The following is a 27,541-nucleotide window of genomic DNA, read 5'->3' as shown; positions in this document are numbered from 1 at the left end:
GCATGTGCCCTTGACCAGAATTGAACCCGGGACTCTTCAGTCTGCAGGCCAATGCTCTGAGCAAAACCAGCTAGGGCAAAAGGAATTCTTTAAGTGAAAAAAATAAAAGGCCAAAACTAGAAATAAGAAACTGAAAGAAAAAAGAATTCATTAGTAAAGGCAAACATACAGTAAAGATATAATCACTTATAAAGTTAGTATGAAAACAATTAAAATGGCAATACTTATATACCTAAATGTAATGAACTAAGTGTTCCATTCAAAAGACACAAGGTATCTAAATGAATAAAAAACAAGAACCAAGCGAGTCACTTTAGATCAAAAGACAGACAGATTGAAAGTAAAGGGATGGAAAAAGATATTTCATGAAAATGGAAACCAAAAAACCAAAATATATATATATCTAGGATATCAATGCTTATACCAGACAAAATAGACTTTAAAACAAAAGTTATAACAACAGACAAAGAAGGACCCAACAATTCCACTTTTTGGAATTTACCCAAAGAAAATTGAAAACATTAATTCAAAAAGATATATGCAGTCCTATGTTTACTGCAGCATTATGTACAATAATGGAAGCAGCCTACGTGTCAATAGATGAACAGATAATAGAGATGCAGTATACATATACAATGGAATATTACTCAGCCGTAATAAAGAATAAAATCTTACTATGTGTGACAACATAGGTAGACCTAGAGGGTACTACGCTAAGTAAAACAAGTCAGAGAAAGACAAATACTACATCATTTCACTTATCTGTGGGATGAAAAAAACTAAGCAAATGAACAAACAAAACAGATTCATACAGAGAACGAACTGATAGTTGCCAGAGGGTGATAGGCACGGGGATAGGCAAAAAGGTAGAGGGGATTAAGCGGTTACTAACTCATAGTTATAATATCAGTGAGTCACAGGAATATAGCCCAGTGAATACAATCAATAATATCTCAATAACTCTACAGTGACAGATGGTTACTAGACTTCTTGCATTTATATGGTATAGAAATGACAAATCACTATGATGTACACCTGAAACTAATATATATTTCATGTCAATACTTGAATTAAAAAGAGCTTTACATTCCAGAATGAAGAAAAACATTTCCGAGGTTTACTTATAGAAAAATGGCATTCTTCACTGATATAAGAAAGCATAATTTTTTTAACACTGAAAGATATTGAATACACATTATTCAGACATATAATAGATAGAAGTCAACAAGTAGAAAAGTGAACACAGAATTTAAGATAGCTTTTAACCATAGGTTTAAAATACAAATAGAAATCACTTACATGAATAAATCAATATCCAAATAACAGAAATTATTATATCAAACATACTTACCATTGAAAGGATTGATTCCTGCCCTTATTCTTGAAATAATAGCTTCCTTTACTTCTTTTTTCTTTACACATCGAATACCCAAGTTTTGAAAACTAGAAAGAAAACACAGAACTGTCAAAATGCATTATAGTTTAAACACATAAATACTAAAGAATATCCTAAGTATTAAGCATCCATCCAACAGTGAAGAGTCTTCATACTGTCAGATGGAGATAATAAATCATGTTATAAATTTCCAACTGCTATAATAAAGATGTGAGGCTAAAAACAGTCGGGTTATACTCTTAAGAAAACTGTTAAAAGAAAAATCATACATCCCATATAGCTGTTGCATACAATATTTTACAATTATACCTTTACATCCAAGTAGGTAAAGATAAACAGGGAAGTGATATCAAAAAGCTAAAATTCAGCCTGAGTGGGTTTGGCTCAGTGGATAAAGTGTCTGCCTGTGAACTAAAGGATCCCAGGTTCAATTCCCATCAAGGGCATATGCCTGAGTCGCGGGCTTGATTTCCAGTAGGGGGACATGCAGGAGGCAGCCAATCAGTGATTCTCTCTCATCATTCATGTTTCCATCTCTCTCTCCCTCTCCCTTCCTCTAAAATCAATACAAAAAATTATTTTTAAACAAGCTAAAATTCACTTCCTAACCAAATTCATTATCAAATCAATAAAACCTGTATATTTGATCATGTAAAGCAAAAGTTGTAAGAGATGCCCACAGGCTGAAGCCCACAGGTATATTTTGCTGAACCCATAAAAGTGTTGTATACATTAAAAAAAATGTTCATAGACTACCATTTAAAAATCAGGAAATTGCATACAGATGTCTGACTTCTGGTTTCCTTTCAAAGGTCTGGCGAGAGTAGGCTGGTACAGAAACACCTTGCTGAAGCTGATGGGGGCTCTCCACTTGGCCATGGTGCCTGCGCGTCCTCTCACACCTGGACCTCTCCACTCCACAGACACTTGTTATCTGAGCCCTGAATACACTGCTAGTAGTCACAGTGGAATATACTTTATGTCATATTATATGAAGTTACAATAACCAGTCATCATAAGAAAGCACTGAAATGTGCTCTTTAATTAGAAAGATGTTTGATACTAACAATAATATTTGACAAAAGTTTCAAAATGTCATTTATGGAAAACTTCTCAATAGCTACAAATATTACTAATTTGCATATGTACTACAGATGATGGTTGGGGGAACTCCCCTGCCACCACCAGTCATACTTGTTCCCACATGGAAAAACCATGACATCATTAAAGCTGGGTGGGTGTGAAATAAGGAAGCAAAACTGATTATAATAACATTCCTATTTGTTCAAATTGCACAGGGCACTTGCAACAGGAGGCTGCCTGTCCACATGCCCCTCTCCAGGCTCATGCTGTTCATGCTCTTCCCATTGATTGCATTGTGATGTTGTTAGCACCTAAACTGTCCTTGACATTTCTTCCCTCTGCCTCCAATAACTAAAAAAAAAAAAAAAAAAAGAGCCTTGAATTCATAATCCTTTCTTGAAACCCTGAAACCACAATCCTCTTCCTCAAAAGTATTCTGCTTCTTTGAAAGATTCTTAGCTTGGTTCCTTTTCCTTTGACAAAAGATTGTAAAGAATCCTCCACTTTAATATATTTTTACACGACTTGATTTAGTTTCATCTGAATCATATTTGACTGCTAGTCACAGATTAGAAGTGGTAGAGATTCCAGAAATTCTGACACGAGGAAACCAAGGATCATAGAGATTACCTGACTCATACATTCATTCCTTCACAGTCACTCAGTAAATTTTGGGGTTCTTATCATGTACCAAAAACTCTGGGGAAAATGGGGCTATAGAATCCTTCCCCTCACGAAGCTCAGTCTAGTGCATGGGGTGGCCAACTCCAGTCCATGATTCAAATCTGGCCCACTGCCTGCTTTTTCAAGCAAAATTTTATTGGAGCACAACTCAACAGATTTGCTAATGTACTGTCTATGGGGTGCTTTCATGCTGCACCAGCAGAGCTGAGAAGTTGCCACAGAGACTATATGGCCTGCAAAGTGTTCAGTATTTACTATCTGGCTCTTTACAAGAGAAATTTGCTGACCTTTAGTGTAGTGAAGCAGACAGACATTAAGTAAACACACACACAAAAACGCTAAACTGAAACCATGACCATTTTTATAACGGAGATATGCCTGATGCCATGACTGCCCTATGATGGGAAAGCATTGGTCAACTCAGGGAAGCAGACAGGCTTCTAGTAAGAAGTGATACTTACTATGAACAGAAATGAGCTAGGGGAAAAGGAGAGTCAAGAGGCTCCAGGCAGAAGGAAAAGAACACGCAAAGGAGCCCACAGAAGAACACCGTGAGCCCCGGAAACTAAAGGAAGGCCTTGTGACTGGAGCACGGAGGTCAAGGAGAACACAGCAGAACAGAAGGCTGGACATACAAGCAGGTCCCGAGGGCTCTATGAGGAATGTTGTCCTCATTCCAAGAGTCACATAAAGCCATTAACATGTTTTAAGCAGAGATGTGACCATCAGGTTTGTCTTTCAAAAGATCACGCTGAATACATAAATTTATTTATTAAAAAAAATTTTTTTTAAAGATCACTTTGGCTAAAGTGAAGGACACAAAAAGAGTTGATGGGAGAGGCCTGGTGCATGAAATTCATGCACTCAGGTGGGGGGGGGGGTAAAAAAAAAAAGAGAGAGTTGATGGGAGAAGAGCAGCCAGAAGGCTATTCTTTGCAGCCCACATTTAGACCCCAGCAAAGGTAGTGTGGAAGTGAGGGGAGGTCACTGAAACCAGTGGAGAGACAGAGTCAGGAACTCCTTAGGAAGTGCCCATCAGTGAATTCAACATGTGCGCCTGGGTGAGAGGTGTCAAGGATGACAACTATGTCTGGGGCTTTTATAGCCACCACTTACATCAGTGGTTTCCAACCTTTTGGACCTCACGGACCACCAGTGATCCACAGGCCACCAAATGGCGACCGCTGACTTAGATAAGGTACATTAGGAGACCGATTTTGAGAGGAAAGAGGTATGATTATATAAGAGCATGGTGTGGGGCGTATTCTATTTGAGGTTCTTTTGAGGTGTTTAAGAGAATATTGTGTCAAAAAGACAATCAGACTAAAGTACATTCCCCATTGAAAAAAACGAGGGCTCCTTAGGAAAGAGAGCTGATTTCAGGACAGTGGCAAAAGGAGAGGTAACTAGGTCTTGAACCCTTGGTTGTGTCAGGAAGTAAAGAAGTGCTCGAAGAAAGATGGCGCCATGGCCAGGGGACAGTGAAAACAGTCTGAAGGGGCTTGAATTAGTCAAAATTGGGTCAGTTTGAAAACCAAAATAATGTCTGTCTACTGAAAATAAAAATCCATGGGTCCCATAGTGTTAATTTTTTTTTTATATGGGGAAGGGTAAAAAGGGAAAGTTTTTCTCTACTGTAGAATACCAATTAATATCACAAGTGGGGAAAACTAATATCACACCTCCTGAAGAGAGATTTTTGAGAAGAATATAGCATCACCTCTGTAGATTCCTTATCTAAAATGTTTCCTATTAACATGAAAATATTATCCATGCTATTCATGGGAACATGGATATAATCTTGGGTTTCAGACTAATCCATATGGAACAACAATCTTCAAAACAGCCTAGATGTTTCAAAAATGTTAACATCATGAAAGATGAAAAAAAGGCTGGTAACTGCTCTAAATTAAAGGTGACTTAATAAGCATGACAATTAAATATAATGTGTGATCCTTAATGGGATCCTGTATTAAGGGGAAAGGCAGAACAGCCATACAGGGCACTATTGGGAATTACTGGGTAATTAAGGCAGTCCACAAACTTAACTGCCTATAAAATTGAGAAGGAATAGCCAGAAAAGTAGGAAAACAGGAGAGTTTGTTCTCACAGAAATTAAGGAATCAGAATGCTTAGGAAGGAGTGATCTACAGTGCACAATGCTGTTGGGAGGTCAAAATAATAGAAATAGAAAATATTTCTTGCCAAGTTTATATTACTAGACATTTCATGTTTTGTGTTCTTATTGCACGAAAACTATTTTAAAGTATATTTTCTAAATGGCTACTATTAAAATATGTTTTTAAAATAGTTACTACTAAGATATAAGGAAGCTACTAATTTTTTCCTGTTAGTTTCATTCCCCCCCCCCCAAACACAATGCATGTTCATTATAAAAAAATGAATTATAATGTAAAAAATTAAAAGAAAAGCATGAAACCTCACAATTTACCCACCTAGAAACAACTACTATTAATACCTTAGTGTATATACTACCACGGGTACATACACATTTACTTTAAATAAAAATATTTTTCACATATTGTTTTAAACCTATTTACCTAACATATTGTGAATATCTTTCTATACAAAGACATATTTCAATGTTATTTTTAAGGTTATGTAGAAGTACATTGCATGGATGTACCAGTTTATTTAACTAATCCTCCTTTGTTTATTATTTGGATTGCTTCCAACTTTTGCCATTACTAACAGAGCTGCAATGAACATCACCATAGCTAAGTGTCTAAGCATGTTTAATTGTTTCCTGAGGATAAGTTCCTAGTAGAATTGCTAGTTCAAGAGACATTCATTTTTTTTTTTCAGACTTTTGCTATATAGTTGTTAAATTGCCTACCAGAAAGGTTTTATTAATTTCCTCTCTCACTAACAGAATAAATGGACCTTTCTTCTGGCAGCACAGTGATACATAATTTTTAAAAAATATATATATTTTTATTGATTTCAGAGAGGAAGGGAAAGAGAAATATCAATGATGAGAGAGAATCACTGATTGGCTGCCTCCTACATATCCCCTACTGGGGATCGAGCCTGCAACCCAGGTATGTGCTCTTGACTGGAATAGAACCAGGGACCCTTCAGTCCACGGGTCAACACTCTATCCACTGAGCCAAACCAGCTAGGGCTAACAGTATACTTCTAACGTAAATGGTAAGAAAATGTAAATGTACACTATAGTAAATAGAAGTAGAATGAGGAATTAGTTTATTCTGCTAAAAAATATCAGATGTACACAGATGGGAGACAGAACATCCCAGGCTTGCCTGATTCCTGAAGATGTCTGTGATTGTATACTTACAATAAAGGCCTGCGTTCTTGTCCAAATTCTGCTTCATAGTAGCCATCTCTGCAGTCTTTTCCTACTAAATCATGAGGATGAGGTTTATATGGGTCATTCTTTGTGACTAATGTAATTCTCACTTTTCCTTTTCCATAACAGTTCATAATCTGAAAAAGAGGGAAATAAATGATCCATAAATATTCCTCATGCGGAACTATTCTACTAAATGAGGGTTCAATTTATATAATGTAGCTAATAATGTATCTAGTTGGCTGGCAACAGCAGTTTAGATGAAACTTGCCAAAAATACCAGTAAGGAAGAATTTACCTCTCAGTTCCATGGCATATTAATTTCAATTGGCCATATCATCTGATTTTGCTTATTTTCCTTTTAAAAAGAAGTAAAATTATACCAAAACTAGAGGCCTGGTGCACGAAATTCGTGCATGGGGGTGTGTATCCCTCAGCCCAGCCTGCATCCTCTCCAATCTGGGACCTCTAGAGGGATCTCCGACTGCCTGTTTAGGCCCAACCCCACTGGGATCCAGGATTGCTGGTTCCCAACCACTCACCTGCCTGCCTGCCTGCCTGCCCCTAACTGCTTCTGCCTGCCAGCCTGATCATCCCCTAACCACTCCCCTGCCAGCCTGATCATCCCCTAACCACTCCCCTGCCAGCTTGATCGACGCCTAACTACTCCCTGCCATCCAGATTGCCCCTAACTGTCCTCCCCTGCCGGCCTGCAAAAATCAAGTTGAGTTTCACAAAATTGTTTTCACACAGTAAAATTTGAGAATTTTTGACATTGAGAATAAAGAGGGGAGTTAAACATGGAAAGAAGATTTTCTGAGCATGGGGAGGAAGAGAATGTTTAATTTGGAAACTAAGAAGTTTGCAAGCACAAAGCAGGGAATATCAAAACCAGCTTATGACAAAGGAGCAAAGCAGTTCTGTAATGATGGGTAGCTTTATAGGTAAGAGGACACTAAAATCTATAATCCTGAATTTAAACTTAATTTGAAAAGCAACCAGTATTTATTGACTTTCTGAATAAAAGAGACAGTAACCACTTACAATTGTAATATAGGCTGATGTAAAACTCAAGATGTGAAAGGGTTCAGAACCTACTGGATCTTAGAAATATTTTCGAGAATGTATAGAATAAGCTGAATTAAGGAATTCTACCTTTCAGTAGCATTTCTCTCATTTTAACATTTAAACAAAAGGATTTAAATAACTCAAATCCATATTGCTGCCCAAAAAGTGACAAATATTAGGATCTTAGAATTCAATAATTTTGCCATTGCTTTATTCTATAACTTAGCCTTCCCCTTAAGTTTAATAGAATAATCTTTGTAAATAATGTAGTTATGAAACAGGGAATTAACATCTGTTGAAGAAAGACTAACACTTTTCAAAATCCACTCTGCTGTTCAAGCTTTTAATTGGCATTTAAAGGCTAAAAACTCATTTAAAATAAAATGAAATATAGTATATTTTATAAGTAGAGAATACTATAAAAATCATTTTGGATCAAAAAGTACTTTTAAAACTTATGCTATCATAAAGAACTATTTAGAAAATGACTATATTTCAAATCAGTCAGTGAAACCCAGAGTATCAGGGGCAGGCAATAAAGGCGAGGAAAAAGGAGGCGAAAATGTCCATTCTCCTTTCCCACAGAACCCAGTTTAGCCAAATGATTGTAGAGAGAATTCTGACTGGGTTCCCAAACCCCTGTCTTTAATCTACAGAATGATTTTGCTCACTGCTGGAAGGAGAGAATGCTTTTTCCTCATTAGCTCCGTGTTTCATGAAAGGAATCATCACCTCAAAGTCACCAATGTACTCTAAGCACTGTGAATCACTCTATTTAGATGGACACACAAACGTAACTATCAGCAGGGATGAAGAATCCATTCGATAGCTAAGAAATGACCCTAGATCGCTATTTAGTACAAATCAATCCTATATAATGAAAGCCTAATATGCAAATAGAATGAATAAATGGCAGGATGACTGGTACTGACCACCAGGGGGCAGATGCTCAATGCAGAAAAGTTCCCGGGCCAGGCCAATGGCCCCAGAGAGGGAGGCAGCAAAGGGAAGTGACTGGCGGCAGGGGCGGGGCCAACAATCGCCCCACCAGTCACCCCACAGATCAGTCCTGATCGCTGGCCAGGCCTAACCACCCTACACGTTCACAATTTCGTGCACCGGGCCTCTAGTTAAAAAGAAGAAGAAAAGCCCATGGAAATGACTGTAAAGAAACTGGGCCTTTGCCGAAACCAGTTTGGCTCAGTGGATAGAGCGTCAGCCTGCGGACTGAAGAGTCCCGGGTTCAATTCCGGTCAAGGGCATGTACCTTGGTTGCGGGCATATCCCCAGTGGGGGGTGTGCAAGAGCTAGCTGATAGATGACTCTCTCTCTTCAATGTTTCTAACTCTATCTCTCTCTCTTCCTCTCTGTAAAAAAATCAATAAACTATATATTAAAAAGAATTCTTTATAAAAAGAAAGAAAGAAAGAAACTGGGTCTTTAATGCAATTGCTGTAGCTAAAATATGAAGCAACGAAGAGTGAGACACCAACACAGGAGAATGGTCTGTTACCTGGATAGACGGGTATGTTCGGTTGTTGTCTGTGCTGTGCTCCCCTGGGATGCTGCCTGCTGATCGCCCTTCACATTTGTATCGAAAACGCATTCCCCGCTGCCGGGGTTGTTCAATGATCTGTATAAATGGGTTATACCCACCTGAAATTTAAAAAAAAAAAAAAAAAAAAAAAAGGAGGGGGGAGCGTAAGATTCAAATAGCAATAATAATGACTATTAACCATTTCATTTTTTTTTTTAAAACAGCAGACTAAAATATTTTCCCTCCCAAATTAAATAACAAGGTTACAATGTAATTATCTAAGATTGGGTGGCAAAGACACCTTTCTCTCCCACTCAAATTGAGCCCTAAATAGAGTTAACACACGTCATTCAAATCATATTGATTGGTTAGCACTTTATCGCTTAATATGTAGAGCTAAGGCCAACGTGAAGTTCTGAGACAGCCACTTTGGGGATACCCACTTCTCACATGAGACCAAGCAGAAGGGTTTCTTTCTCCCAAGTTCCCCCCAGAAGAGTCAAGAAGAAAATCTCCAGAAGTACAATGTTATATTCCAAAAGTGAGTTTAACAGCTTGATTTTTACCTCAGACTCTTAACAGTGAACTAACAAACTACTCATTGGAAGTGTAAATGCATCTAAAATGCTTGCAGTCAATGGACTTTTTACAGAGTCTATCAAAACAAGTTCCAGAAGGAGCTTCAGGCTGAACATAATCTTCAATCAGCCTCATCTAAAGTATAAGATACCACGAAGGAAAAGAAAATAATTATTTCTATAACAAATACAATTCAAAATATGCAACTTTAGAATGAACTACTGATAAACATGACAGATGAATCTCAAAAATAATTATGATGAGGTAAAGCCAGGCTTAAAGAGCACATGCTGTATGATTCTATACATATAAAACTCTAGAATATGTAAAATACTAATCTATAATGTCAGAACACAGATTGGGGGTTTGAGTGAGGTGAAAGGGGCATGCTAATTATGATAATTGGAAACAATGATTTCAAGGTTGTACATATGTCAAAACTTACTAGAACAAAAAAAGGGGACATATGTAATACTAACAAAAAAGTATTAAAAAACAAACACCAGAATGCATACTTTAACCAAGTGCAATTTAGTATATGTCAATAAAGCTCTCTAAAAAATATATAGCTTAATGCCCCCCCTTATCCAAATTGCAGAAACAAAAGTTCACTAAAGACACTCAAGTGTGCTTACAAATAGAACACGTAGCAATGTGTCTTTGTTTCAGACACGTGAAGAGAACTTCCATCAGTGAAAAACCTTTCTCAATCACTTTAGTTATTTCTAAAGGGCCTCAATAAGATATCCTTTTTTGTGTGATTACTTCAGTAGCCTTTATACTAAAATTAAATACCCTTTAAAAAATCATATATACTATAGGCTTATTCCGTGTTAGAATGCAAACAAATCTTCAGAAAGGGCAACACAGTGGGTCTGAGTGCATTATGGATTCAAAGGAAGACGCCTTTGAATCCTACCCAGCTAAATCTTAACAATGACAACCTTGTAAATGTTATTAATTTTCTTAAATCTCCCACTGCATAAAATGGAGCTAATTACAACAGTTCAGCCTCAGTGGGTTGTTGTGAGGATTAGACACAAAGTGTTAAGTTCTTACCAAGTGTCTCAAATATAACAAGTACTAGTAATAGTGTCGATTATTTCAGGTGCTTTATATATATATATATATATATATATATATATATATATATATATATATATATATATATTTCAGAGAGGAAGGGAGAAGGGGGGAGAGAGAGAGAGATAGAGATAGAAACACCAATGATGAGAGAGAATCATTGATCGGCTGCCTCCTGCACGCCCCCTACTGGGGATCGAGCCTGCAACCCAGGCAAATGCCCTTGACCGGAATTGAACCTGGGACCTTTCAGTCCACAGGCCGATGCTCAATCCACTGAGCCAAGCCGGCTAGGGCTCAGGTGCTTTCTTAAAACGATTTATAGTCATACCATGATGGTATCACAACTGCTACTTTCAAGGATTTTACAGAACAGTGAGGCAAACAACACAAAGGAAAATAGGAGTTGATGAAGCACAAAGGTGGAGAGGGAGGGAGAAGGGGTCAGGTAGGCAATCTAAGAAAAGGAAACAGGTTGTCCAAAGGTGGACCAGTATAGAAGATATAGCCTCAATGGAAGAGAAGATTTCAAGGATCACCAAAATAGCCCTGATGGGAATGGGGTGCTTTTCCACCTGCTTAGAAAGCGAACCAAAAGCCAGAGTACGATCTGAGTGTCAATCAGTGGAATGGTCTTATGCAGGGAAATCACATGATCAGATTAGAATTTTCAAATAAGAATTCTGGTGGCAATAAACAGATTGAAAAGAGAAAGCAAAGAGATCAGTTTTAGAGGCTGTTACCATATATGAGTAATGATGAGAGAATGTCTGAAATATGGTAGAAATAATAGAAAAGAAGGGTTATTTAAAAGATAAAAGTGACTACTTGGAAACTGACTGAACATTAGGGTTAAGAAAAAGAATCCTTGTCCTAGCTGGTTTGGCTCCGCGGATGGAGCGTCGGCCTGAGGATTGAAGGGTCGCTGGCTAGGTTAGATTCAGGTCAAGGACACATGCCTGGGTAGTGGACTCGATCTCCAGTAGGGGGCATGCAGGAGGCAGCCAATCGATGATGCTTTCTCATCAGCTTTCTATCTCTCTCCCCCTCTCCCTCCCTCTCTGAAATCAATAAAAATTAATATATAAAAAAAAAAGAGAAAGAAAAGGAATCACTGATGACTTTATAGTTTCTATGTTAGGTTACTGAGTAGAGTATTACTGTCACCTTTAATTTTATTCTGTTTGGATCAGGCTTCTTGTGTTTGCCTCTACTACCTATTTATCTATTCAAAAGACAAAGAGCCAGAAAAAAAAAAAAAAGAATTTAACTTAGTCAAGTTCATAATACTTATTTCAATTTTACTGAAAAAAAAAATGTAGGCATGCAGATATATCATAATTTCATATCCTTATATATTTTTTTGTATATTTTAAGTAATTCAAATTCACATTTCAGTTTCAAATATCTCACAGGCTTATATATCCTTGTAGGAACATTTAAAGTGAAATACATTTTCCTTACAATAACTCAAAATACTCAACTTAAAAAATTAAAAAATTTTTTTAAAGTGATATCTTAAATCATTTATGTGGTTGAACTAAAGGTCAAATAAATCCCTGCCCACTACTTCTTTAAAGGTTGTCTAGTGGGAAGTTGATATTGAATGACATCATTAAGGGAAGTGGCTAACTATTGGGGGAGGAGTGTGAACAAAAATGCTAAGCTCCAAATGAGCATTCAAATAGTTTCATTGGTCTCACACCACTTCCTTAAACTAGAAAGTGTTTATGAAGAAGTCTACACAAGAGAACAGAAAAGCAGTTGTTAAAAATTAAATAAAACACGTTTAAAAGATTTTTTAAATTATAAAAGTGACATATTAGTTATATAACATCTAGTACTTAAAAAAACACCCTTGAACTCTCTTCTTCCTACTGTAGAAGCTCTTTATTGGTAAAAAGTCTTACCAACAATTAGAGATTATTATAATATTCTACATTCCTCGAGTTGGAAATAATCTTCCCCTACTCTAAACTACCATATTTTGTTTATGGCAATTATTCCAAATAACTATAATTCAGGGAAGACTTACTATTTCTACTTGAAAGAAAGCTACCTGTTTTATTTCTTTAAGCTACTTGAAGGCAGGAATTGTGTCTTACTCATTGGTGTCTTGCACACAGATATTCAGTAAATATCTGTTGAATGAATGAATAAAAATATGAAGATCTTTTTGCTTGTGTAATTTATTCATTCATAATTAATTAGATTTTCTTCAATAGACTCCACCTACCATGGAAAAAAATAGTGCTTTGTATGTACTAGAATGTCTACATCTTCATACTCCTCACATCCATTTATATTCCAACTTCTTTATATGTATTCATGTTTTTAAAAAACTTCTAGCTATAAATCATTTATATCATGTGTCAGTACCCCTTCCTTCCTCAATTCCCCGTTTTGAATATAAATCAGGAAATTGCAATGAAAATTAGTACTCAACTCATAATATTATCTCAAATCACTAAAGTTTTGAAAAGCACTGAAAAGTCTTTAAAATTGGTTCCAAACAAATTGATTACTGTAATTTTCTTTAATTAATAAACTGGGATTGACCCCTATATTTTGAGAAATATTATAAAAAGCCAATACAGATCAGAATAACATTTGAAATATAGCCAAAATGTTTGCAAGATTCATTTATGGTTTTACCTGCACATATGCAAAAAGTTCTATTTTAAAACACAGTACCTAACTGTGAATTTTTAAGATAAAAAAAATATGAATTTTTAAGATAAAAAAAATTACACTTAAATAAAAGTTAAAAATGGATCATAGTAATTAAAACACTGTCTTTAATCATTTCTCATATGATTTTTAACTTTATTCTTCATAAAACAGAATAGAAATTATCATCCCATTTTATAGATAAAACTAAAGCTCAAAATTATATGAAATTATGAATGACATTTGCAAATACGACAGCTGAGACACCAACAATAAGCATAAAAACAGCTGAAGATAAATTCACAATAATGGATGCAGCAAATAACCTCAACTAAATGCAATTCAGGTTAAGAAGATAGGCATTTTGCTACAGGCAGGTGCATATTTAGATCCAATGATACTCGTGGAACAGAGTTCATCCTGGGGTTGTGTATCAGAATCACCTAGGCAGCTTTCAAAACATATACATTCCCTGGCCCCACCTGAGGTCTGCTGAGCAGAAACACAGCTCCATCTAAAGCCCAGACATGTCCCCGAAAAAGCCTCCCAAGCAATTCTAACACTTTCCTGGTTAGGAACCATTGCCCTGGGACATCAGGAAGTGGAAACACTGATGCACCTATCTGGAGAAGTAATCCAAAAATTCACACACAAGAATAGGCTGGGTGATAGGTCAAGTAGTAGGCAGAAGAATTCTGACTGCTTGTAACTCCTCTTTCCCTCCCTCCCACTCTAAAAAGCTTATCCAAATGCAAGCAGAGGGGAGGAAACATTACTGTAAGGATAGCCTTCAATCACTCTGATCTAGTTAAAAAAGCAAATCATTTGCAAAATTAATATTTTAACTATCACCAAAAACATTTCTTAAATACAGCACACAAGTGATTATAATATGCCAATGTGTCAACACCACAGCTGAGAATAATATAATAACTACAGCCTGCATCTCCCTCACAGGGGTACTGGATAACAGAGACCCAAAGGAGCAAATGGAGCTAACAATATGTACTTTTCCAAATATCACTTCTACTCACTTTGAAGAAAAAGAAAACAATAACTATTCTTCATTCCTTCAACCTAGGAACCCAACTGAATCATGGTGATGATCTTCTTGACCCTAGAATGCGGGTGACTTTTTCTGTTTCTTCCTTGTTATTATCAAAACTTAGAGTTACCACTTCTTTAACAGCTAGAATTGCATGCAATTAACAAAGGGGCAAAGAAACCTAAGCCTATTCCCATAAGGAAGGAAAAAGACTAACATGGAAGGTGCAAAAGAAATAAAATAGAGGATAAGCTATATCAATCAACTTGGCAAAAGGACACATGATTTATCTACTAAATAATTTTAGATTTATCCCCCCCCCCCCAAGAATGCTTTACTATCATTTAAGTGGACAAAGGGAAAAAAATACACTGAGTCCAAACATCACTGTCAAATTCTATTCCCCTAGTTTAAATATACACAAAACCATTGCAAATATTTTAAAAGCAAATGGGCATTCCTTTCTTATATATTAACTAGAGGCCCAGTGCACAAAACTCAGTACACAGTAGGGTCTCAAGGCCTGGCCTGCGAACAGGGCCGATTGGGGACTTCCGGCTGCTGGCCATGCCTGCTGCCATGCCTGCTGCCAGCAGGGGCCTTCCTTCATCCTGTGCCACCCCCTGGTGGTCAGTGCACGTCATAGTGTGGCCGAACTCCCAGTTGGTTGAGCTCCCGTGCGGACAATTTGCATATTAGCCTTTTATTATATAGGATATTAGATATATTATCTACCTAGTCTATGAATATTGATTCTATGGTTTCACAACATTCTACAATCATCAGATGCTTAAATAGTAAGCGCCAAGAGCCTCTAGTAGTCTCTGTTTCCTCCAGTTGTGAATCCCTAAACAGCTCCACTACAAAAAAATGTGATCATGGGCATTCATGGTCACATTCGTTCCTCACAAGACTCAGCAGTAATTGTTCCCATTGTTATATCACAGAGTGGTAGAAACGCAAACCCATTCAGGTTCATCCGAGGCTAAAGTCCAGGTTTATTTCAACACACCAGGCTGATTCTCATTTGGGTCTTAATAACCCAAGCAAGGGAATGTTTAGATGAGTATTTGACTGATGTATGCAATACAAGGTAAATAAAAGGTTTTGACAACAGAGAGTCTACTGCTAGAGATTTCATTGTCATGGAGGTAAAAAAATAAGGATTGAAAAAAAACCAAAAAACTTCCAGGGTGAAAAAATAGAGAAATATTTAAAATCTGTCCTAGGTCTTTCAGGTATTTAACTAAATGAAGAATATATGGCCAGCTGTCTTGACTAAGATCACCAGATTTAAAAGTACAAATTACAGGATGCTCATTTAAATATGAATTTAAAATATATCTTTTTGTATAAGTATATCCCACACAATGTTAACCATCATTTTTCAAAAATGGACAAACATTGTCCTGCTAATTTATAGGAGATTTTTTTTTTTTTGGGGGGGGGGAGTTATGTGAATGATATACACAGTGGTAAAACAAAAGTAAATTGTTTAAAAAAGATAATGAAAAATATCCCTATACAGTCCCATTTAATATTTTTCTCTCTATTGTGTTTAAACTTCTGACATCCAAACTTGGACCCTTGGAAAATAAAAAGAGCTTTCTTTTAATAAAGAAAAAATCCTTGGGATTTACAATTTTTTCAATATTCCTTTTGCTGTACATTATATCTTGCTTACAATAATCCCCTTTGGTCTAAAAAAAAAAAGTATATTTCATTCAGTTACTTAGGTTGTGTACCTACAACCCCAATCATTTGCAGAGAACAGATGAGAAAAAGACAGAATAAAAGGAATGCGGAGTCCCTTAAACAGTATTTGAGATACTACAATACACACACTCCACATGTTCCCAAAATGATTCATGATCTGATTCCTCACTAGTCATTTCACTCATTCCCTTTACTCTGTGCCTACCATATATCACCTTCATTCTTTTATATCACTGTTATCTCTATATTTTCATGTGTTACATTTCTGAAACAGCCTTCATATTTCTATGCAGTCTTTTTTTTTTTTTAAGTCACTTGCTTTAGCTATCAAGTCCAGCTTGCAGCTCTAACATTAAAATTTTAAATTGCACCACATATTTACATCCCCTCCCTTACTCAAGAGAAACAGTTCTCTTGAAATTTACTATATATTAAAGAAAACTGATAATAAAAATAAATTATCTAAATTATTTAAATTTTAAAACATTTTACCAAAGACAGTACTATTTATTAGTAAACAGAGTACTATTTATTAGTAAACAGAGTTGCTATGTACACACAGGAACATTTTACACTTTTCAATGGAACAATGGGAAACTTTAAATTCAGACCCAAAATAGCTATTTTTATTTAAATATACAAGAGTAATGATGGCCTAATGGGTATGGGAGCATTTTTTTTCTCTCACAATGCCTACTCTAATTAATCATGTCAAAAGACTGGAATCAAGGTATAATTTAAAAAGACAACTTAATAGAACACAAACTGAAATTCTAAATAATATGATAATTTACCTGAACAAAGTTTAGAATTTATATAAAATATACATATATCAAAGCCCAGTTACTCATGGTACTTACAGAATTTGCTTATGAGATTATGATGCTACTTTTTACGTTATACAGACCACAGATTCAACTACACATACCTATTTACATATGACATCCGGGAGGAAAGAAGAAATGGTTAAGGCTTGGTAATCAATAAAAATACCTTTTGAGGTTTTAATACTACCTTTCTACAAACAGAATCTAAACGAGACAATGATAAACTAATTTAGCACAACTTTTTTTGTGTGATTAGCTTAAATTACTGTTTCGAAACAGGATGAGAATTTATAATTTAGTAACTCTCTAAAGTGTTTACAACTGCTTAAGTACACTCAAACTCCTTTTTAAAAATTTGCTTAGCAATTTTCAAACAAATGAATTATAATTTAAACAACTTGTGATTTACAACTTTCTACAACTTTCCACTCCTTAAAAAAATGTCCCCTTCAATTTAGGGAATCAGTCCTCATAACAGCACAAAATATTAAAACAATTTAATAATAATTTAAACAAGTTTAAACTGTATCACATTTTTAAATTATGTGGGTTTTACAATACTCTTTCGCTATGTGGTTCATTATTTTTCTCTCTTTTGAAGGAATCAGAAGTATTGCATTCGTGCCATATATTAATAAAGCTTGGTTCCACTGCCAGCAGGCTGCCCTTTTTTGGCTAAATTTATAATGCTCGCCGCCCTCTACTACTTTCCTACAAGCACCCATCACCAGTAAATTCAGCTAATATTTCAAGTCGCCTTGGCACTTTTTATCTACACACACATTTGGGATGTATCCACTCACAGGATTATCTGAGAGCCTGAGGGTCAGTGAAGTGGGTAAAGAGAAAGTTGAAACATTTTAAACCTCATTTGAAAAACCACACACACAAACTGAAATCAAGTGTCATGTGAACCACCTTTCAATTTCCTTTCCAGCCTAAAGCAGCAGCTATGACAGGCTTCTGCTCAGCCCTTAAAAAAAAAAAAAAGTCCTCTAAGCTTTCCACTTCCTCTTCTCGGCCGGACACCCTCGGTCTCCTGCGGGGTGATGTCTCCGGGGCGGGGAGGATGCGGGCCGGGCACCCACCAGCCCCTCCAGCCGCAGGGACGCGTCCACCCGGCTCTCCCGCCGCGGCTCCCGGCCGGGAAGGAGCCCGGCGCCTCCCAGGACCCGGAAAGGCCCCACGCGAACGCAGACGGCGTGGGCCACTTCCCCTCGCTGACGGCCGCCTGGGCCGCGGCCACAAACGCAGGCTCCCTCCGGGCCGCTCAGCCGCCCTCCCCCAAAGCGAGCAGGTACACAGGTCACACCGAGCGGTTCTCACCCCGACCCTGTGTAAAACGTGGGGATCCTAAAAGCCTTTCCCCTTCTTCCCAACCAAGGCACGAACAACAAAATGAAACTCCGTGTAAACTAGAAGGCACTGTTAAAACTGCCCACTCTGTCGAGAAAGCACGTCCACGGTCAGCCCGGCTCCAGCGCCACTGCTGACTCCGAGAGGCGCACACTGTGCACAGCTGCGGGCTCCGCGGCAGCACCCCTTAGGGCACCCGGAGAACTGGACGGGACTGAAGGAAACACACACACACACAATCATACATACATACATACACACACACACCCATACACACACACACACAATCATACACACACACCCATACACACACACAATCATACAGTCACACACACACAACCATACACACACACCCATACACACACACAGCCATACACACACACAGCCATACTCACACACACACACAACCATACACACACACACACACAATCATACACTCACACACACACAACCATACACACACCCATACACACACACAATCATACACTCACACACATACACAATCATACACACACAACCATACACTCACACACACAATCATACACTCACACACATACACAATCATACACACACACCCCCATACACACACCCCCATACACACACACAATCATACATACATACACACACACCCCCATACACACACAGCCATACTCACACACACACACAATCATACACTCACACACACAATCATACACTCACACACATACACAACCATACACACACACAATCATACACTCACACAATCATACACTCACACACACAATCACACACACAACACACACACACACACACTCACACAGCTCGCAAAGCTCTCCTGAGGTCTGAGGTTCCTCATTTCCAGTCTGAAACATAAAAACCCCCATTTCAAAATCAAAATTAAAAAAAAATTTCAATACGAGAACTCCGTCCGCTTTTATTTGGAGGATTGCTCTCCTAACTTCCAAAGCCAGCCCGCTGGGAACTTCTACGGTTCCGGCTCTGGTACCGGCATCGGATTACAGGGCCCGGCTTTGATTTCGCACGCAAACCCTGGACCATTTTTTTTTTTTTTACAAGACAATCTGCCAGAGAAGGTGAGTGGAAAGTGAGAGGCTCCACCATCAAAACGGAGACCCCGACACTGAGCAGCAAGACCCCCCCATACCCCCCGCCCCCCGCGGCCGGACCGGCTCCTCCGCGCCCCCAGCCCGGCGGCCGCGCCGCGCACTCACCGGAGGCCATGGCTCCGCTCCGCTCGGCGCCGCGCGTCCGCACCGAAGGCAGCCGCCGTCCGCCCGCCCGCCGCCGCTCCGCGCTCTGCCGGCGGGACCCCGCGTCCCCCAGGCCACCCCCGGCGTCGTCCTCGGCCCGCCCCCCGCCGGCTGCGGCTCACACCTCCCACCCCTGCGTCCTCGCGCCGCGGCCCGCCCGCCCCGCGTCGCCGTCCGGGAGCAGCAGGCAGGGGGCGAAGCGCCGCGGCCGCGCGCCGCCGCCGGGGGAGCCGCGCCGCCGCGGGGATTTCCCGCCGCTGACGTAGCGCGGCCGCCGCCTCCCGGGGGCGGGGAGCCGGCCGCCGCGCGGCGGGCGCGCGCCCCGCACTCCCCGGCCCGCCCCGGCCGGCCCCCGCGTCCCCCGGGGAGGGAGGGGCTCGGACCCGGGTCGGGGGGCTGCGGGGAGCAGGTGCGCCCGCGGGGTCTCCGGGAGCGCAGGGAGCCCTGGAGCCGGGAGTGGCGGCCCCGGGCGTGCGCAGGCGCCGGCCCCGGAGAAATCCCCCTCCCCCGGCGGCTGTGAAGAGCGCGGTTTGCAGCGCAGAGCGAGTGGGCGGCGCGGTGACGCGGGGAGGGCCGGCCGCCCGGGCCCGGGGGGCGGGGCGCGCAGCCGAGTGAGGCCGGCCTCCCGCCCGGGCGGGCGGAACCGGCCCGGGGTTTTCTCCGGGTGGTTCCCCCCCTCTTCCCGATTTCGCACATGCAAATCCCGCCCCCGCGCCTGCGGGCGGCGCTGTGCGCCCGGAGGGGAAGTGCGGGAGCGGCTGTTGGTCCGTAGGCACTGGTAATTCACGTAGGGGCTTCGGGGACCGCCGCCAGCCGTCTGATGTTCCCTCTTTATTGCTAAAGTGCGAAGGCTCGCTTAACTTGACGTACTTTACCTAGTAAAGCTTCTTTTTTTTTTTTTTTTATTAAAGTTTTTAAATTTCTTTATTGATTAAGGTATCATACTTGTCCTCATCCCCTTCCCCCCATACCCATCCCAAACCCCTCTCCACGCATGCTCCCCCCACCCACCCGCGTTGTCAGTGACCACTGGTTAGGCTCATATGCACGCACACAAGTCCTTTGGTTGATCTCTTCCCTTTCCCCCACCCTCCCATACCTTCCCTCTGAGGTCTGACAGTCTGATCGATGCTCCCCTGTCTCCGGGTCTGTTCTTGTTCATCAGTCTATGCTGTTCACCATTTCCCCTAGATGAATGAGCTCATGTGATACTAGAAATACCCTTAGGTTCTTAAACGCTGAAGGTTCACCACACTGAGTACGCAGTGTGCTCAACTTTAGTGAGGTGGACACTGTCCTGGGATTTGACAGACATACCCAGGAGTAAAGGGTGAATGGAAACAGTGTGTTAAAAGCAGTGATTTTTCAATATTTTTCATTTTATGACACATAAACTAATGACTAAAATTCTGCGGCACACCAAAAAGTGTATTTTTGCCCATCTTACAAAAAAAAAATAGGTATGACTGATTCATTAACATTAGATGGCTATTGTTGTGTTGGATGTTAGCATTTTTTAAAAAGCACTTAAGGAGAAATATGTCAGTGACCCTGATTAAACAGTCAAGTATTGCATGTTTAAAAAAATCATTGGGGCACACAGGTTGAAAATAGTTGTGCTGAAGGAATCTAGTATAACGTTGTTTCCTTCGTGTGCTAAGAACCTGTGTGTCAGCTCGTTTATTTCATTTGTAACAAATTGTAGAGGAGGTAATCAGGGTTCAGAGAAATTAAGTTCCTACTTCAGGATGTTGATAAAAAGAAACGGACAGTTCCAACCATGGGTTGTTTGATTCCAAAGCTCCGTGCTCTTCCCACTGTCCTCCCCGTCTAAAATGAGGAGGGGGAATGGGGAACTGGAGGACCCAACTAAGGGAGTGGGGTGGTATTGGGGGGGGGGGGGGAATCTCCTACCAACCCCAAAATATTATTTCCACAAAATGTAGAAAAGTACAAAAGAAGGAAACCATTGATAAGCATTAAACCATATTGTAATACACTAAAGAGATTGTAAAGACAAAGAAGAAATCTCACTTGGTCAGGAGCATGGAGTTTATTCCAGTTTTACACAGAAAGCTATTGAGAGTTTTTAAGCGTGTGGTTGACTGGTGATTATATTTTGAGATGTTCTCTATGACTGACGTGTTAAATTGTTAGCATACACTACAGGCACGGGTGAAGGCAAGGCAGTTAAGAAATATTGGAGTAGTATTTATTTATGTTGGACAAGTAAAAGTGGTGTTTCGATGACTGTTCTGAGAAGATGGTGAAAAGAAGTCAGATTTAATAAGATACTGTGGTAGCAGAGCCAGAAGTACTACCATGTTTCCCCGAAAATAAGACATCCTCCGAAAATAAGACCTAGCGCATGGAAAGATAAGACATCCCTGAAAATAAGACCTAGCGCAACTTTGGGAGAAAAAATTAATATAAGACACTGTCTTATTTTTGGGGAAACAGGGTAGGTAATGGATTGGATGTGGGAAAGGCAAAAAGGAACTGGAAATTCCCATATTTTTGGTCTGCACAACCAGGTAAAAAAGGAAGAAAAAGATGAAGAATTTGAGAGGGAAAATCAGATATTATATTACAGATGCCTATTAGAGACCCCAATAGAGAGTTGAGTATGCAGAACTAAAGCTAATGGGAGAGGACAGGGCTAGGAATACAGATTTGGGAGTCAGCAGCATTTCACCTAAAGAAAGTGCAGACAGAGGAAAAAAATTAAGAAGAGCCCTAGGATCTGTCAAGTCTTAGGGGACTGTTAGAGCAGAAGGAGCTGCTAGTGAAGCAGGAGGAAAACCAATAGACTGTGGTGTCCCAGAGAATGTTTCAAAAAGAATCGAAGTGGTCAGCTGTGTTAAATGATGCTGAGAAATTGAAAAAGATGAGAATAAAGAAATGACCTTGGATCTGGCAAGATGAAGGTCACTAATGACCTCGATAAGAGTCATATCAGTGGAATGGTGGGGGTGAAAGTTGAATTGAAGGAGATTGAGAAGAGAATGGTGGAAACCATGAGTGTAGACAACTATTCAGAGTGTTAAAGGAAACAGAAATGGAGCAATAGCTGGAGGGGGATGTGGAGTGATATGAGGCCAAGGCTATCACTGACAACTGCAGTCTCAACATGTTAACATAATTAGAGTTTATTTGTCATTTGAGTCACAGTCCAATGTGAGTTGAGTGGCATTCTTCCAGGACTAACCCAGGGACCCAGGCATCTTCAATCTCATAGCACCAACATGTAGTTGTCAAAGTCACCTAAGAAAAAGAGCGTAGAGAATCTGAAATGGGACATTTATTTTTTTTCAAACCTCACCTGAAGATATGTTTTTATTGAGAGAGAGAGAGAGAGAGAGAGAGAGAGAGAGAGAGAGAGAAAGAGAGAGAGAGGAACATAGATATGTGAGAGAAACATCAGTTCGTTGCCCTGAGGGGATTGAACCACAACCTTTTTGGTGTACTGGATGATGCTCCAGATGCTCCAATCAGCTGAGCTACCTAACCAGGGCATGAGTGGGAGATTTTTATGGGCCAAGCCTGAAAGTGGAATACATTATTTCTGGTAGAAATCTACTTTCCATGTGGTCTTCACAAGGGGGCTGAGAAATATATTTTGAGAAATGTAATTTAGCTGTGTGCCCAGAAAGAAGAGAAGAAAATGTATCTATGAGCATTAGCAGCCTCTGGCACTGAAGTTTTGTTTTGTTTTAGAGGGTTTTGTTTTGCTATTAAGGCATATTTGTATTAAAAGGAGACTGACATAGCAGTGAAGGCGAAATGGATGATGATAGAGTGTAGGGGGTAATGTGTGAAGAAGAGAGAAAGAATGAAATCTAGAGCATGGGTTAAGGGGCTGGCTGTAGATTGGAATGGGTACGCTTCTGCGGTAACCAGAAGGAAGACAGCTGATGCAGAGAACCTGGTAGACTTGATGGTATGAAGATGAGGTAATCAGTCAAATTGCCTCTTTTAAATTTATTTTTTAATAGTGAAGAATGATGATGTAAGGTTCAACTGAGAGTGAAAGGCTAAGGTGAGGCTCAAGGAGAAGAAGAACATGGTATATGAGAATGGAATTTCATAAAGTATATCTGGCTGTGCTAAATATCCATTTGAAATTTGTCATCATAAATGTAATGTTAAACCAGTAAACAATGTTTCTTTTTTTTAATTAATTAATTAATTTATTTATTTATTTTAAAATATATTTTATTGATTTTGTACAGAGAGGAAGGGAGAGAGATAGAGAGTTAGAAACATCTATGAGAGAGAATCATCGACCAACTGCCTCTTGCACACCCCTTACTGGGGATATGCCCGCAACCAAGGTACATGCCCTTGACCGGAATCGAACCCGGGACCTTTCAGTCCCCAAGCCGATGCTCTATCCATTGAGCCAAACTGGTTTCGGCCAATGTTTATTTTAAAAAAATATATATATATTTTTTGATTGATTTTAGAGAGGAAGGGAGAGGGACAGAGAGATAGAAACATCAATGACAAGAAAGAAGCATTGATCGGGTGCCTCCTGCATGCCCCTTACTGGGGATCCAGCCCACAGCCCTGGCATGTGCCCTTGGCCAGAATCGAATCTGGGACCTCTCAGTCCGCAGACTGACGCTTTATTCACTGAGCCAATCTGGCTAGGGCAACAGTATTTCTTATATGGTTTTTAACCTAGGGGATATCAATGGATAGTATTATGAAAAAGAAGACAAAGAATTCGGAAAACTTAAATCTGGATGGGAATATGAGGGAGGAATGCGTAATACCATTAAGCCCGCGCCCTCCTGAGTAAGCTTGTCGATTCTCATGGTTTTACCCATGGTCACAGGACCATACGTCCGGCCTGGATCGTTCTCTTGGCTTCAGACCTTTATATCCAGTTATCTTCAAGACACCTCCATGGGGAAAATCATAGGCATCCAAACTCAGCCTACTCAGCATCTGTCCCACGTTTACTCTTCCTCCCACATTCCTTATACCGCCATCTTCCCATAGATAGGTGAAGGCCTGGATGTGGGATGGGGAGGGCTGGAAGAAGCCAATGGGAGGGGAAAAGGGACATTTGTAATACTTTCAACAATAAAGATTAAAAAAAATAAAAATAAAATTAGGAGCCACCCTTGACTCTCTCGCTCACCACCCTAATCAACCCCCCAACATCCAGTCACCAAATCCTACTGATTTTTACCAATCAAATATGAATCCATTTCTTTTCCATCTTTTGTTGTTATTATTCCTCACCCGAGGATATTTTTAGAGAGGGTGGGAGGGAGAGGAAGAGATAGAAAGATACATCGATGTGAGAGAGACACATCGATTGGCTGTCTCCTGCACATTCCCTGGCCAGGGCCAGGGAACCTGCAACCAAGGTTATGTGCCCTTGACCAGAATCGAACCCGGGGCCCTTTCTGTATAGGGGCCGATGCTCTGTCCACTGAGCCAAACTGCCTAGCATCATTTCTTTTCCATCTTGATTGTCACTGTCCTTGTCCAAATTATCTTCATATTTCACCTTAAGGTCTGTAACCATCTCCCATTATGCCTATCTACACTTTTGCGTTCAACCCCATTCAGAACCTTTGCTGATTGAATCCTCCATATGGATGGACATCAGACCATACCACTTTTGTGCTTTGAAACCATCCATCAGCCTTAGATACAGACTCTTGGACGTGGCTGACAAGTTCCTCTATAATCCAGCCTCTGCCTCTTTCTTCAGCCTCATCTTCTGCCCTCCATGCCTCATTGACACCTCCTGGAACTGCTTCATGGCTTCTCAGATTCCAGGATCCAGGATCTTGTCTCTCTGCCCTTGTTCATGCTTTCCTATCTGCCTATAATGCTTCTCCCCAGAGACATGCTGTGTTCATGGATTGCAAGACTCAGTATTGTCAAAATATCACTTCTCCCCAAATTAATCTATAGATTTAATGACTCCCAGCTGAAACCCCCGCGTATTTTTTTGTTGTTGGAATTGATAAGGTGATTTTTAAATGTATGTAGAAATGCAAAGGTCCTAGAATAGCTAAGGCAATAGTGGAAAATAAAGGTGAAGAATGTACATTACCAGATATCCACATTTATTGTATAAAAAGTACAGAAATTAAGTTACTGTGATATTGGCACAAATTTAGAGAAATAGAACAATGGGCCGGGAGAGAAACTCCAGAAATAGACCCTTGTTTATAGCAGTCACTTGTTCATAACAGTCTCCACTACAACTCTCTGGGTGAAAAGAAGGTCTTCTCATTAAATGGTGCTAGGAAAAATTTTTCATCTATATAGAAAATAATGAAAGCTGACCTTAACATTACACCATACCCAAAATATTATTTAAGCTCGGCCAGCATGGCTCAGTGGTTGAGTGTAGACTTAGGAACCAGGAGGTCACGGTTTGATTCCCGGTCATGGCACAGGCCTGGGTTGTGGGCTCAATCTCCAGTATGGGGCATGCAGGAGGCAACTATTCAATGATGCTCTGTCATCATTGATGTTTCTATCTCTCCCTCCCCCTCTCCCTTCCTCCCTGAAATCAATAAAATTTTATATGTTTTAAAAATTCTATTAGTAGTTGAAAATTGTGATAATACTGTTGAGTATAATCTTACTACTCTAATAATTATTTAACACAGAAATAGGTTTTAAAAACTCGAGTGGCAATAGGGGAGGGCCAGAAGAACAATGACTAGTGTTAGGTGAGGTTAGGGAAGGTACTCGGATGGAACAGGGGGAGCTGCAGGTGAGTGGTAACCCACCAAGGAGTCCAAATGGACAGCGGGGAATGGTATCCTACACGTCCAGCTGAACATCGGAATAGAATGGAGCTCAGCTTGGTTTTCAACATGAAAACCTAACCCTTTGCTTAGATGGCATCTGTTTTTCACCACCAGTTGAGAAGCAAGCACATTGCCGGAGTTTGGTCAGAAGCTGTTGTGAGCAAAATATGTATTTCATCCACTGGGTCCAGGGCACTCCTTTCTCAGTTGCAGTTGTTTGGGAGAAACTCGGATGGCTGCTTCGTGGATTAGGGGTCAGGCAAAGTCAGTGAGGGAATCTTGAATAACACTCAGTGGAGGCTGGGAACGTCTGTGGAATTATCCCTGGGCCATACTCAGGCATCTGGCTTTGCAAATAGCACAAGCCTGGATTTGAATCTTAGGTCAGCAGCTTGTAACATGTGGGGTATTGGGCAAGTCACTTAACTTCTCTGTGTGTGTTTGATCACCTGTAAAAGGGGGATAATAACATAGTGAAGATCTCACAGGCTTGATGTGAGGACGAAATGAGATCATTCAAGTGGCTGACACGTGGAGAGTGTTAAACATGTTAGCAAGTCCCTTTTTGTCCCCACCTTTTATCATAAAAATTTTCAAACGTGCAGCCGTGTTGAACGAACTTTGCAGGGAATGTTTATGCATCCACCAACTAGCTTCTATCATTAATACTTTGCTACATTTTCCTTGTCACCCGTCTAGCCACTTTGTATCCCTCTGTCCATCCGTGCATTCCTTATTTTGAAATGTATTTAAAAATAAATTGCAGACACTGGAACGCTTCTCCCTGAACACTTCAACATGCATAAGCCGTTATTTTTCGCTAGCAATCCTGTTCAACAGATTCACTGTGTCTCTCTCTCAGAGAATTCTAGAGGAACATTTCTAAATTGCTTCTTTTTGATACACCTTTTATCTCTGTTCCCTTTTTGATACACCTTTTATCTATGTTCCCTTCCCTCTGTTACACAGCTGATGCAGATATTTTACATCAATGTAGGCCACAAGGTCGTTTTATAAGAAATTAAGCCGGATTGAAAATATAGCCTAGATCCAATAGAGCGGTGTTTCCCAAACTTCTCTCATGATGAGAATCACCTGGTGGAGTTGTTAAAACACAGATTCCTGAAT

The 27,541-nt window shown here is 40.0% G+C and overlaps 1 protein-coding gene across 2 annotated transcripts in view; it reads right to left on the bottom strand.

Moving 5' to 3' along the window:
* REL (REL proto-oncogene, NF-kB subunit) overlaps nucleotides 1-19,960 on the bottom strand; it is a 39,214-nt gene extending 19,254 nt beyond the window's left edge. Inside the window, exons 1-4 of one of the 2 annotated variants that reach the window (XM_084901102.1) lie at nucleotides 19,587-19,960; nucleotides 9,076-9,218; nucleotides 6,483-6,631; nucleotides 1,352-1,443 (exon numbers count right to left, since the gene is read on the bottom strand). In XM_084901102.1, coding sequence (XP_084757228.1) covers nucleotides 1,352-1,443; nucleotides 6,483-6,631; nucleotides 9,076-9,218; nucleotides 19,587-19,596 — 394 coding nt within the window. In that variant the 5' untranslated portion in view covers nucleotides 19,597-19,960. The remainder of the gene's footprint in view (nucleotides 1-1,351; nucleotides 1,444-6,482; nucleotides 6,632-9,075; nucleotides 9,219-19,586) is intronic. The other variant, XM_084901101.1, reaches the window with a different exon arrangement.
* Nucleotides 19,961-27,541: the final 7,581 nt, after the last annotated feature.

Source organism: Pipistrellus hanaki, assembly GCF_964339955.1.
Source record: "Pipistrellus hanaki genome assembly, chromosome: 12".
In the NCBI taxonomy this organism is placed as follows: domain Eukaryota; kingdom Metazoa; phylum Chordata; class Mammalia; order Chiroptera; family Vespertilionidae; genus Pipistrellus; species Pipistrellus hanaki.
This window is presented reverse-complemented; position numbering and strand designations above follow the sequence as displayed.